Source organism: Hippocampus guttulatus, chromosome 1 (genome assembly GCF_054856545.1).
Source record: "Hippocampus guttulatus isolate MCC_2025c chromosome 1, RoL_Hgut_1.0, whole genome shotgun sequence".
Taxonomy (NCBI): Eukaryota; Metazoa; Chordata; class Actinopteri; order Syngnathiformes; family Syngnathidae; genus Hippocampus; species Hippocampus guttulatus.
This window is the reverse complement of record NC_141261.1, coordinates 15,479,707-15,492,680: the sequence shown is the minus strand read 5'-3', so window position 1 is coordinate 15,492,680 and position 12,974 is coordinate 15,479,707. Positions and strand designations below refer to the sequence as shown.

The 12,974-nt window shown below is 47.6% G+C and overlaps 2 protein-coding genes across 5 annotated transcripts; one reads left to right on the top strand and one right to left on the bottom strand.

Annotated features, from left to right (window-relative positions):
* Positions 1–116: 116 nt before the first annotated feature.
* Positions 117–3,493, bottom strand: LOC147210617 (myoD family inhibitor). Of its 2 annotated transcripts, none has more exons than XM_086130461.1 (4): positions 3,393–3,493; positions 2,334–2,441; positions 2,046–2,273; positions 117–990 (listed from the first exon to the last, which is right to left on the bottom strand). In XM_086130461.1, the coding sequence occupies exons 2-4, from the start codon at positions 2,431–2,433 to the stop codon at positions 725–727; spliced, it is 594 nt and encodes a 197-aa protein (XP_085986587.1). In that variant the 5' UTR covers positions 2,434–2,441; positions 3,393–3,493; the 3' UTR covers positions 117–724. The 2 variants fall into 2 exon arrangements, with proteins under 2 accessions (XP_085986587.1, XP_085986579.1); XM_086130453.1 differs by having other exon boundaries at positions 2,334–2,465; positions 3,393–3,473.
* Positions 3,494–4,113: 620 nt separating this feature from the next.
* cxxc1a (CXXC finger protein 1a) lies at positions 4,114–12,516 on the top strand. Of its 3 annotated transcripts, none has more exons than XM_086113519.1 (14): positions 4,114–4,242; positions 5,298–5,419; positions 5,935–6,035; positions 6,347–6,462; positions 6,557–6,715; positions 6,891–7,064; positions 7,126–7,254; positions 8,142–8,374; positions 9,332–9,539; positions 10,114–10,224; positions 10,301–10,350; positions 10,568–10,664; positions 10,990–11,142; positions 11,930–12,516. In XM_086113519.1, exons 1-14 carry the CDS (start codon positions 4,240–4,242, stop codon positions 12,074–12,076), a joined length of 1,803 nt encoding a protein of 600 aa, XP_085969645.1. In that variant the 5' UTR covers positions 4,114–4,239; the 3' UTR covers positions 12,077–12,516. The 3 variants fall into 3 exon arrangements, with proteins under 3 accessions (XP_085969645.1, XP_085969636.1, XP_085969652.1); XM_086113510.1 differs by having other exon boundaries at positions 6,864–7,064; XM_086113526.1 differs by having other exon boundaries at positions 4,139–4,242; positions 5,298–5,489; positions 6,864–7,064.
* Positions 12,517–12,974: the final 458 nt, after the last annotated feature.

Sequence of the window (12,974 nt, the reverse complement as noted above, 5' to 3'; positions counted from 1 at the left end):
ACCATTGAGTCGTGAGGCCCTTAAAATGCCCCCCCCCCCCCAGTTCGTTACTCATTGCTGCATGCCATGTATTGAAAAAATAGGTGGAAAGGGGGAAAAAGAAAATAACAACCACAGAGGTTATATCATTTTATTCATGCTTGAAAAGATGTTTTTCTCAAGTTTGAAATAACGAGGTAAATGTTGTAAATGTTCCACTCACCACCACCAGAGGGCGTTAACAACCTCTCGGAGAATCCCACGCGTGTCGTTGTCAGAACTTGTGCCTGAATATGTGCCAATGTCTTTGATGTTGGCTGTCAGGGCTCAAAGGTTAGCTCACGTTGTCTTTTCAGTAACTTCCCGTTTCCTGTTTGGATGTTCCGAAAACGGACAACCATACCCAAATTTCCTGTTCAGGGCGGCCTGCCCCTCCAGAGAAGTCAATCACACCGAGTTGACGTGGGATTCCACAAAACTTGGACACAAGGGCACACATTCTTTTTTTTTTAAACCCAGAGCCTCTGGACTTTGAAGCAGACATATTACCCACTCTTCAACTGTTTCGCCCTTAAATAAATTAGTGCATATAATTGCATATAATTAATGAATTTCCGGGTCAGCCTGTGTCAGGACACGCTCCATGAGTCCTAGCAAAGTTCCCATTCTCAGTACGATGAGCAACCAAGACTCAGCGTGAATTTTGGAGTGACATCATCTTGTCGTCCTTCCGGGATTGGCCACCCTAAGAGGGGAAACATATGGCGCAACACTCCAAGCAAATCTCCAAACAGTCTGTGGAGCTGCAGCACTCCTCCAGTATCCCGCAGTCCAGCGGGGCTGCGCACGCATCGTCCCAGCAGCAGCAGCAGCAGCAGCACCAGCAGCAGGTGTCAAAAAACCAGCAGCAACCGGACGAGCCCCCTCCGCACGTCACGCACCTCTCCGCCGCCCAACACATGGACGGAAGCTCGCAGAATAGACAAGCCAGCAGGCAGCCAACGCAACAGTCTGTGGAAGACATGAGACTGCGGTTACATGGAGAAGAGACCGCCGTTGTGTGTGTGTGTGTATATATATATATATATATATATATATATATATATCATGGATTGAAAAGAACTAGAGTGAATGTAGCAAGAGTGACGGGAACTCACATTGACTGCGAAAACAATGCTCTAAGTAGCAATGCTAGTTCTCAAGTCGACAGGGTTAGTGAACACAACCGTAAAGTTACTGAAGATCGAGTACTTGCACTAGCTCTTCCAAACGTTGCGTTCAGCGCGCGCGCGTGTTTTTTCATGCGTACCCATGCGCCGCAGAGATAAGGTTCATGTTGAAGGTGTCCCACTGATAAACGCGATGGGTGTGTTGATCTTTCTACTTCCTGTCACAGTCACGTCGCCCCCCCCTCCTTCCTCCTCCACCACCCCCAAAAATGTGGAAATCACAATAATGTTGACTAAACAACAGTAAAGGTTCCATTTATCTATTTTCTGAACCGCTTATCCTCACAAGGGTCGCGCGGGGGCTGGGGGCTAGGTGCTGGAGCCTATCCCAGCTGTCTTCAGGCAGTAGGCGGGGGACACCCTGAACCGGTTGCCCACCAATCACAGGGCACACAGAGACGAACAGCCATCCATGCTCACACTCACACCTAGGGACAACTTTCATGATGTTTCTATTTCATCTAAATCTGGGGTCTCAAACTCATTTTTGCCGCGGGCCACATTGTCGTTAGGGTGTACCTTGGAGGGCCGTTATGAATTTGGGGAAACCATATAAATGTTTAATCACCTCCACATATTACATACACGGCACACAACAAATTGATGGATAACTAGTTTTAAAATCAGAAGTCAAGAATAATGACTGTTATTGTGGATTACATATGACAATTTGAAATTTTGGTTCAGACTTTAGCAAGCATCAAGGAATTAGACATGTTTCGCGGGCCACATAAAATGATGCAGCGGGCCGGATCTGGCCCCCGGGCCTTGAGTTTGACCTTGAACTTCAACCACAACACAAATCGGACACGAATGTCAGCTTCACATGACACCCACCTTCTCCCGCCACTTCTTCAATGAGGGCAGCGTTTGTCTTGAAGGGGGCGTGGCTCTCACCGGAGGACAGCCGTTTCTGATTGGTGGGCACCGAAGGCGGGAGAGGAACCCGCGGCAAATTGTCTCCGCCTGAGGTGGCGTCCACGATGACGTCACGGACGATATTACTTTGAGGCGTGTTTATTTGGACGTCTACTTCCCGATCAGTTTCCAGTGAGGCGTGCTGGCCTGCAGGGGAAGACGGTTGTCAGGTATTAGCCTATGCTAAGCTAACGTCATTAAGCCCACCTGCATTTTGGAGGAGGACGCTCGGTCTGCCGGTTGTCGGCTGGCTGGAGATGCACTCTCCTTGGTCGGAGCACTCAGTAGCTCCGCTTCTAGCGTCCATCCTGGCCACTGAGAGATAAACAGTGTTGTTCTCTGAAGAATAAAAACTTATTATTACCATCCACTTGTTCGTAAACTGAACAAGATTGGGATTGGCTGGCAACCAACTGAGGGTGTCCCGCACCTACTGCCCGAAGACAGCTGGGAGGGAGTGTGTAAAGCTCTTTGGACAGGCACCGTATGATGCAGATACACCGATAAATCGTGCAATCCGTTTACTATTTTAATGACATAGGATTTGTCATATGTTGGACTATGACATGTTTTTTTTTTAAACATTCTTATTATTGTGCGGACTGGCGAACAGGTAGCATGTGGTTGAAATAACATGACCAACTGACCAACTGACAATTACAGTTTGATTCGGCTTGAAATAATAGTGGACTGACAGTGATGGATGTATGCCCAGGCCTGTGATGAATGTTGGACCGGCAACATTTTCTCAATTGCTGGTCATGCAGTGCTTTGCTAACATTGCAGCTCTGCTTACCTTTTGGCTTTGACATGATAGCGCTTCAGTCACTGCATAAAAGTTGTTCTTTTGCTCTGGAACTCTGTCTTGCTTTGCTGACAAATGATTGGCTGAGAAAATCCGCGTGGTGTGGTGTTTATTATGTTAATTAGTCCCACTGTGCTGGCAAGGTTTAGAAGTACTCACTCAGAAGGTAGATAAGTCAAGATTAACTTTGATTTCACACTTAATGCGTCGGCATCCATACCTGACTCTCAACTATTGGTTTTACAAAAATTAAAACGTAACGTCACTTTTATGTTCCTTTTAAATAAGGTTTGCACTTTTTTTTCACGTTCATATTACATTTTAACCAGCTGTTCTCAGTATTTAGTTGTTGTTTTTTTAAAACAATGTCAAATATTGTATAAATCCATCCTAATAATAATCAGAGTCGTTGGTAATTTTGCTCATGAAATGATGTCAATAATATTGACCTAAAAACCAACCTTCAGCCTCCGCACGCTGCTTTGCACTCCTTCCAAGGCGTGTGCGCGTTTGTGTCTGTGGCGGTGTATGAAGTTTCAAGTTGTAGGCGACCCGCGTGAGAATAAGCGGCTCGGGTAATGGGGGCCGAGGGGGGGGGGGGTGTCTGGGTTGTCGAGTGCGCGTGTACAGTATTCATGTCAACGCCCACAACACCTCCCACTCCGTTGTGCGGACGTCACAACAAGAAATGCGGTTGATTTGACAGACAGTTGAGGTGAAAACATTCTTTCGAAAATAACGCTTGAAAGAAAGACGGTCATGTGTTCATGTGGATCATCAAGTGCACTCATAAGTGTTGATTTAATGCAGTCATGGGCAAACTTTAGCGCTCCAGGGTCACATTAGATTTTATTTATTGATTTTAGTTTTTGATTAAAGTGATGCATGATGCAATTGCTCGATCAGAATTAATTTTCGTGACCTTTTATGCGTTTGTGAGTCTTTTTTCGTTTGGATTATGAATTAAAAACCAATTAATTATCTGGGGCAAAATTTATGATTTACGAGTAAATAAATGTTTTCGCAATAAACGTTTTTTTTTGTTCTGGAACAAGGGAATATTTCAAAACAGCAATAAAACGTTTTTTCTTGAATAAATGATGTGATTGATCGATTTAGTTGTTGTTCCTTTTGTGGGCTGCGGGTGTCGCTGCCACTTCGGTATCGCAGCAAAGAAAAAGAGGAAGAAAACGCGCACGAAGATGCAACTGCTGATGCTGCGAGGAAGAGGATGATGAAGTCGAACAAAGAGAAAGCTGTCGGTGTATTTGGGGGGATAAAACGCGTCTTTTGGCTTCCAACCAAGTGATGGTGAGTCTTGTGACGGTCAAGTAGAAAGAAAAACGACGCAAATGGTGGTGGCTCCGCGTATGTTTTCATTCTTCGATGCGCAATTGTTTATCGTTCTTCACATTGTCCATCTTCACCGGGGTAGCACGTAGTCGGTATGTGCCGATACTTGTGGAAAAGAGACACCGGCTAAGGTCGAAGTACTGATTTAACCACTTCTTTTCGCTCAAAGTACGTTTCAGTGTAAAAAAGTCAAAATGATTCCTTTTTTCCATCTATCAGTTATACACAGCCATTGTCATAATGTTTGTAAACAATGCACCATGTCACCTCTGTTACACATTTGTCATTCGTTCGTCTACACCTGGGCTGACAAACTCTTTGTAATTCAGGGCAGGGTCACTTAAAAGATGTCACTTGGTAAAATCACAGCATCATTCATATGACTAACACCAAGTAGGTGGTTTCCCCTTTGTTTTCACGTAAAGCAAGACAATTCCCGGAGCATGCATGAAGTGAGGGAAAACTACATTTCATGATCCGTCCTTTGGCAAAACATAAGATAAGATTAGATAAGATAAGAAAAACGTGATCTGTCTCACAATGGAGAAATTCCCAATTTACAGCAGCACAATTATGAAAGGGTGAAGCACAAGAACAAAAGTATAAATAAAGAGAAGTGATCAAATATAAAGATATTAAAAATGGGTGAGCGGGGCTAAGTCCAGATTTTCAGGTCTGTCCATTCAATAGTTTTGAAGACCACGCTCAGATTTACTTCTGTCTATCACCTACACGTGCGCTTTAATACTGATCACAGTGATTTCTTAATATAAAGGGACACGAGCTAAACAATAAAAGAATAAAAATGAGTTTTAAGAAAGGCAGCAAGGGGCCTTGCCCACCGTGAGAGACAAGAGAGAGAGAGACTGTCGATAATTTCTTCATCAACTGTATGCCCCTTTGTTCTCTATCATTTTCAACTTAAGTTTTTAATTAGAGGTTATTTGTCAAATGATTGCTAAGAAAAAAAATCATTTTAAAGCTCAGGAATGCCGTGTCTGTTTGTCTTAAAGGCGGACGAGGCGTCACTTCTTCAACCTGACCATGATGAGGAAGCGGTTGATGTTAGCATGGAAACACCGAAGGGGCCCGTCTACTGCGTCTGCAGGAGACCTGACATCAACTGCTTCATGATGTAATCCACCACACTGTCCAAATGATTCACACCCGTAGCGCGCGGCGGCCGCCTGTGCAACGCACGTAACGTATGTGGAGCAGCTGTAGCTCATGTGACACTTGCATCACGCGTCGACACCTTCAGTACACGCATTGACACTTGTAGCACACTTGTAACGCTTGGAGCTAATGTCACACCTCGGGCACACATTCACGTGTAAAAAAAAACCCCCGTAGCGCACGTTCGCAATGTCGCACCTGTATGATACGTGTTCATCGCCGTAACGGACACGTCACGCATCTCAACTCGACTCAAGTGCACCTCTGGAGTACTTTCAATCAACCGCCGCTGGAGACCGACTGCCGTCGATCTTCATCATGGAGTGCTCCTCGCTCAAATCTGAAATGGAAAAAAGAGGCAGCGATAAAGCAACACGACGCGAGCTGTCTCGATTGCCGCCGCTCTCAAATAACACTTGTTGAGCACACGACCGTACGTCGACCCAAACGCCGTGTTCGTTGTCGTCCAATCAGAGGTTGCGACAGCTGCGCCGAGTGGTTCCACGGGAGCTGCGTGGGCGTGTCAGAGAAGGCGGCCAAAACCATCCGAGTGTGGTTCTGTCCCACTTGTCGAGGTGACTGGCCTTTTTGCACTTCAATCCTAAACACGCACACACACACACACACACACACACACACACACACGCGCACACACACATTCCGCCAAAATGTCCTCACTGTGTTGGTTAAAAACTCATGCCGGTCCTCACAATGTCATGAGTACAAGAGCGCGCACACACACACACACACACACACACACACACACACACACACACACACACACACACACACACACACACGTCTTCATGTGCGTAATGTGACAGCGCTGCCATTAAATGGCGTTGTCAAGAGCGCATGTGGTGTGTTTAACTCTCGTCGGTTTCAGAAGGCGACCCGTCTCTGGAAATTAAGTATCGTCAGAAGAAGACAAAGGAGGAAGAGCCCGAGGAGGACGGGAGCTCACCCTTTCAGTCCATGAGTGACGGCCGGCGTAGCTCACAGGTGACTCGGCAAGCAAGAACCGGCGCGTCGTCGACAAAAGCTCACGAGTCGTTTGTTTGTTTTTTTGTTTTCTGCCTTTGCCCGCGTCGCGTAGCAAATCAAACGCTCCGCTCGCATGTGTGGCGAGTGCGAGGCCTGTTTGAGGACGCAGGACTGCGCCACCTGCGATTTCTGCCAAGACATGAAGAAGTTTGGAGGACCCAATAAGATACGGCAGAAGTGTCGACTGAGGCAGTGCCAGTTCCGCGCACGGGTGAGCGATGGCGACGTGGACGCGGCGAGCGCCCGTCGCGCACGCGCGTCTCACGCGTTGGCGCCCGCGGCACGCGGCGTCGCACACTCGCCGTTGTTGTACCCGCGACGCCTGTAGCACGCGAAATAAAGTGAGTTTTTTGCAAAAGATGTGGCATGTTCCTGGTGTGGAGCAGAAGATGCTTCGCGTCAAAGAAGAGGAGTTGAGTCGACGCCGTGCCAAGGGGCGACGGGAGCGGCGCCGGCAAGAAGGCGGGCATCTTACGGAGGAGGAAGAGGAAGATGACGTGTTCAGTGAAAGCGAGCTGGAGCTCTTCCAGCAGTACAAAGCTGCCGGATTCGACAACCTCGTCAGTGGATGGGGGGGGGGGGGGTTCCAGCTTCCTCCCGTGACACGTCTTTCTGCTGCAGATGTGGCACAGTGGAGAGGCGGAGGAAGAAGAGGAGGACGAGGACGAGGAGGAGGAGGAGGAGTCACTCCGAAAGAAGGCGGTGAAGGTGAAACATGTGAAGAGACGCGAGAAGAAGCCAGAGAAGAAGGCGAGTACCACGGTGATCATTTTCCAGTTTGAGTCCTGCTCAAACTGGAACTGACTCGCTGATCAGAAAAGTCCCGCGATGCATTTCCAGAGTCCCAAGTGTCAAATTCTGAAGTGGTCGACTTATTCAATTTGCATATGATAATAACACAAACGACAACAATATACATCGTTTCTGATCAACGAATGCTGTAAAAATGTCAATAATTCGGGCATCCCAAGATCTGCTGAGAAACGGCTTCTTATTTCATCCCACGGTTCAGTCTTTGAGGTCGTAAATTCTCCTCTCTTCACTCCGCTTCCAATGATGCAAGGCTTTCTCAAAGTCGACTCATCATCGCAAAAAAACAAAACGATCCAACTTGAGCTGCTTCCTTTGTGATATCTCCGCAATCAACTTTCGCAACACTTGTTTTAACGTTACGTAATTTGGCAATCGTCCGCTTTCCCGCGAGGTGAAGGCCGATCTCGCTAATCTCGTCTCGCGGGATCAAAACAACAATGGCGGCCGTTGTTAAACTGCGCCACTGCATTGCTGGAAAAAAAGATTTATCGTCGTTTTTTTTTTTTTGTTGTTGTTTTTTTGTTTTGACTGCGAAATTTCCTTGCGTCCCAAAAACGCACATCATTTGGAACTGTGCGTCCGGCGGGGAAATTTTATTTTGTCATTTTATGTTCACTTTTCTTTTGATGGCGGCGCGGACACCCGCGGCGGCTCCTCTCTTGTTTTCTGTTGTCTCGAGAGGGAAGAAATTTCACCCGTGCCGTATGTTGCGCATTTGACGATAAAGTTGTACTTGACTTGACTCGATATGGAACCGCTGTCGCGTACGGGTCATCGCCGTCGCGCACGAGGTACCGCGTGTGACCGATGCCTTTCGTCCACAGAAATCCCTCTCCGCCTCCAAAGAGGAGGCGCGGCGTCACAAGGCCAAGCAGCGACACAGGGGACGCGTACGGCACAGCGAAAGAAGAGGTGGAGGGGGAGGCGGAGCGGCAGAGGCTGACGCAAAGGAGCTCGGCAGTCCCCTGCGCCAGTGTCTCGGGCCGGGCTGCGTCCGAGCGGCCAGAGCCACCTCCAAGTACTGTTCCGACAACTGCGGCAAGAAGCTCGCAGCCAAGTGAGTCCCCCCCCACCCCCCACCCCCCCAGCGCCCCTACGTGATGACGCGTGTCTGGACCGCCGGCCGGACCCACCCGTACGCTGACCTTTTTTTCTTGACAGACGCGCCAACTGCAACGCACCTTTCGCCTGATCAGATCACACCAGTTTATGCACCTTTGGGGACTTTGTAGTCCGATGCCCGTAGGCGACAATTTGACACATCCGCTCAGCCGTCTGCACCGACAGCACAACGAGCGGCGTCACCGCCATATTAAATATGTATAGGCGCGATGATGTCATCCGTCACTTATCGCGGTTGACGGGGGCCCGGGAACCGGCCGCCATAAGTGAAAAAACCGCCAAGGAGGGTTCCCCCCCACCCCCGCCTAGGAATTTTTGTGTCAGTGTATGTGAGTACCAGCATGTTTAAAATATGTCAACAGTGATTCTACTCGAGACAAAGTCCACAGCCGTGCACGTTATTGACTTGAATCTCGAATTCTAAAACCTTGGACAGCGATTAGCGTCGCCTTCTGAGTGAGGCGAAAAAACTTCGCCTCTGTTCGCTCTGACAGTGTAGCCGCCGTTAGCCTCCAGCTAGCTCATGGCCCCGCGCGGCCCATGTGTTTATGGTTAGCGAATGACATGATGAGCAACAGGTGCGATGCTGGAGGAGAAGCCCTCCCGCGCCACCTTTTGGCTACAAACGCAACAGAACCACGACAGTGAACTATGAAACAGAACCAAATCTTATCCAAAGAAAACAATTTCAGGAAATGAACAAAACCGACCTTGTCCACGATCGGACCCAAACTCCGATCACGGCGATCGTAACGGGACATCCCTTACATTTTGCAAACGTACTGTATGTCCGCGTACAAGACGCCTGTTTCGGGACGCCGTGCTTCTCTGCACCCGTATGAGTTTGCGTGGTTACGTTCTAAGAGATTGACTCGAGCTTTGGCGTGCGCAGTCGCATCTATGAGATCGTCCCTCAGAGGATCCAGCAGTGGCAGCAGAGCCCCTGCGTGGCCGAGGAGATGGGCCGCAGGCAGCTGGAGCGAATCAGGAAGGAGCAGCAGGCCGCCAGGCTGCGCCTCACTCTGATGGAAAAGCGCTTCCACGAGCTGGAGGGCATCATCGCCAACTCCAAACTCAACCAGGTGCAGCACGACGAGGAGGTACGCAAAACCGTCCCGCTAGAAGACAGAACGAGCGAATGCTGTTTGGAAGAAACGGCCCGAAAAGATGATTGTTGGGGTGGAATGTCGGGCTGGGCAATCTGGCCGAAAAGCTGATCGCCATCGAACCCTTACCGATCGCTCCGTCTCCGTCCATGTATCGAATGTGAAGATGCTGATCTTTTTTTTTCCTCTTCAAAATAAGAACCCAGCAACACAAAAATAGCCACAATGATCAAATAAAAGGATAGTCATCAAAACTTGACGAATCCTCGCCATCAGCATGCTGGGCGGGTACCGAGAGACATCCAAGGGGCGGGGTCTGCTTCCTGATTTTTTTTTTTTTTTTTGTCATCAATATGATATTGAGTGCAATGTCTATTGATATTGATTAGGTGTCTATCGCGCGATGTATGGAAACCAGATTATTGCCCAGACTGAGTAGAACATGAGACTTGAAGTGGGAATGCTTTGAGTTGGGGAAAGAAACGTACGTTTCGGAAGGACAAACAAGGATGCGGGATAACGCCGAGCGAATGAACACAGCCGTCGCGCTTGTTTGTGCGTGCCGAAGGCCAACGAAGGCGACGGCGACGACACCGACCTTCAGATTTTCTGCGTATCCTGCAGCCATCCGATCAACCCCAAGGTCGCGCTGAGACACATGGAAAGGTGCTACGCAAAGGTCGGTATGAGCCGCCGCCCGTCGCCGCCGTCGATTTTGCCCTCTCTGACCATGGTTGCCCTTGTCGTCCCCGTAGTATGAAAGTCAGATGTCCTTTGGATCCATGTACCCCACGCGGATTGAAGGGTGAGCCCGCCCGTCCGTCTACATGTCAGCTTGCGGAACACACTGCGGCACACCGGCGGCTCACTTTGACAACTGCAGCACGCGTTTCACACCCGCCCACGAAATACCTATCGCAACATTCATGAAATGAAATAAAAATGAGAGTGCTTTTAAAAAAACGACAACGAACCGAAGCTCCATATTAAAATATGGCACGTTTCCCCCGTCTCTGACACAGAGCGACGCGCCTGTTCTGTGACGTCTACAACCCTCAGAGCAAAACCTACTGCAAGCGGCTCCAGGTCTTGTGTCCGGAACATTCCAGGGATCCAAAGGTTTGATTCGCTTCTGTGTCTCTTGCGAGCACTTTCCATGTTCTCAGGCTCTATCTCGGGATGGCGTCAGGGCTGGGCAATATCAAAATCAGAATCGTCAAGTATGTGGAACACACAAGGAATTTGTCTCCGCTAGTACAGGCTACACTGGTATCATCATAAACCATATGACCGTCGCATAATCTCCTTGCTTTTTATAAAAAATAATTTTAAAAAAAATTCCACACAAAAAATTTGATTTTTCAATTTCGTTCTTACACCCCCCCACCCCCCACAGAAAACGTAAAGAACAAAGACAACATTTTTGTTTGCTTTTGTCCTCCAGGTGGCAGCAGACGAGGTGTGCGGCTGCCCTCTGGTGAAAGATGTTTTCGAACCCACCGGCGAGTTCTGTCGGGTGTCCAAGAGAAAGTGCAACAAGCACTACTGCTGGGAGAAACTGCGGCGCGCCGAGGTGGACCTGGAGAGAGTCCGAGTGGTAGGTCAAGCTCCCCGTCAGGGCTCTCGGCCAGGCTGATGGTGCCATCTCGCGACAGTTAAAAGGCTCCTCTTTGTGTCTTTGGATGGGACAGCGGCGGAGTTTGATACAGTCCAGAGAACAAAAATGGAGGGACCAAGTGGTGTAAAACCCCCCCAAAAAATACACTTTCCCTTTTCTTTCAAACATTGGCTATGGATTAAATATCCGTTTAGGAATGCCATACCAGCTCATAAATTTGATAATGGACCATTTAGAGTCGATATTGTTCGCCCAGGACAAAAATAGACTCGAAACGCAGCGTATGCGTGGAAAAATGAAGACGATGGAAGGGTTTCAATCAGAGATGAATCACGACTTCAACTTTTACCAAAGTGCTTTTCTATACGAGTACAGCATGGGTGTCAAACTCAAGGCTCCGGGGGCCTGATCTGGCCCCCCCGCGCGCGAAAGCAAATGAGGTGTGTCAACTTAATAAAATCTGCACCAAAATGTCAAATTGTCATGAATAGCGTTGCCATTTTGCAATCGATTTGTGACCCTGTTTACGCCCACTTGAACAATAATTGAACAAACAAATGGTTGACTTGAGTCACTTCAAAACTACTGAGCCCTCAATAGGTGGCGTACAAGTAAGAATACGATGAGATTCTCAACTCGACTGTATTTTATTCGATATCTCGATGAGTTTGGCACCCCTGGAGTACAGTATGTGTACTTCGACACGACAGATTACAGAGGCTGAGTACTTTTGCCATCTCTGCTTCCGCATGTTTGTGTTGCCAAGTGGTACAAACTGGACGAGCTGTTTGAGCAAGAGAGGAACCTGCGCGCCGCCATGACGAACCGGGCGGGTTTGCTGGCTCTCATGCTGCACCAAACCATCCAGCACGACCCGGTGACCACAGACCTGCGTTCCGCCAAAGACCGCTAACACCAAGACCAAGAACTCCTCGCAACGTGGTTCATTTTTAAAGCAATCGGCTACCCTTTGGAAGGGTTTCAAGTCCACCACGTGTCGTTTGATGTCGGCGTGAGAATGCATTCCTTTTCTATTTTTCTATTTTCATTGTTTTATTGTGTCTTTCTATGTTGTTCTTATTGAGGCTTACCGAGGCCGCAGAAGGGGTCATCATCAAGATAAAGATGCTTTTGTCATAAGCAGACACCCATGCTGAATACAATTTCAAACCAAGACCTTTCAACTGATGTATTTCAATACAATTGTCATTCCGTTTTAAAATTGTCAAGCTCAGTGTTGTCCAATTCTGGTTTATTGATGTTTATTGACATAAATGATAAAAATTTCAAGGTTCCTGCAGTTGTAATCGAAGTCTGACATTAAAAGCTGACGCCGCTCTTGCACTCCAAAAACATCAGTCGTCTTTTTTTTTTATTTTTTTTTTTTTAAGGTTGGGGTTTATGACTCACAAACTAATGAGATCTTTTCAGGTTCAACAAAGAGGTTTTGAATCGATTAACGTAGCCATGAGATTCTCTGGTCAACAGCATGCGGTGTCAAGAAAATGTCTTCATTGGCAATATTTGTATTTGGAATTTAGAAGTTATGTTGTCAGTAATTCGTACACAAAAGCAGAAATGTTCATCTCACACAAACATAATTGAAATTCAACCAAACATGATTTTGTTTTGTAATTATGTACAATTTATCATACAAATTTGGATCATGTTCCCCAAGTGGTGTCTCATAATATAATATTCTTGTCAGAGGATGAAAGGATGGATGAAGAATTTAACATATTGGTTGGCTCGATGAAAAAAAATCGGGTAATACGAATGTATCTTTTCCCGCCCTTGTAATTTATTGTGAC

Excerpts from the sequence above, each read along its gene's own strand:
- LOC147210617 (XM_086130461.1), bottom strand. The coding sequence starts at position 2,433 with ATGGACGCTAGAAGCGGAGCTACTGAGTGCTCCGACCAAGGAGAGTGC. Across the intron at positions 2,274-2,333 it reads CGTCCTCCTCCAAAATGCAG|GCCAGCACGCCTCACTGGAA; the intron begins GTGGGCTTAATG and ends CTTCCCCTGCAG. Across the intron at positions 991-2,045 it reads TGAAGAAGTGGCGGGAGAAG|ACTGTTGCGTTGGCTGCCTG; the intron begins GTGGGTGTCATG and ends TGTCTTCCACAG.
- cxxc1a (XM_086113510.1), top strand. Across the intron at positions 8,375-9,331 it reads GGCAAGAAGCTCGCAGCCAA|TCGCATCTATGAGATCGTCC; the intron begins GTGAGTCCCCCC and ends TGGCGTGCGCAG. Across the intron at positions 10,665-10,989 it reads AACATTCCAGGGATCCAAAG|GTGGCAGCAGACGAGGTGTG; the intron begins GTTTGATTCGCT and ends TTTGTCCTCCAG.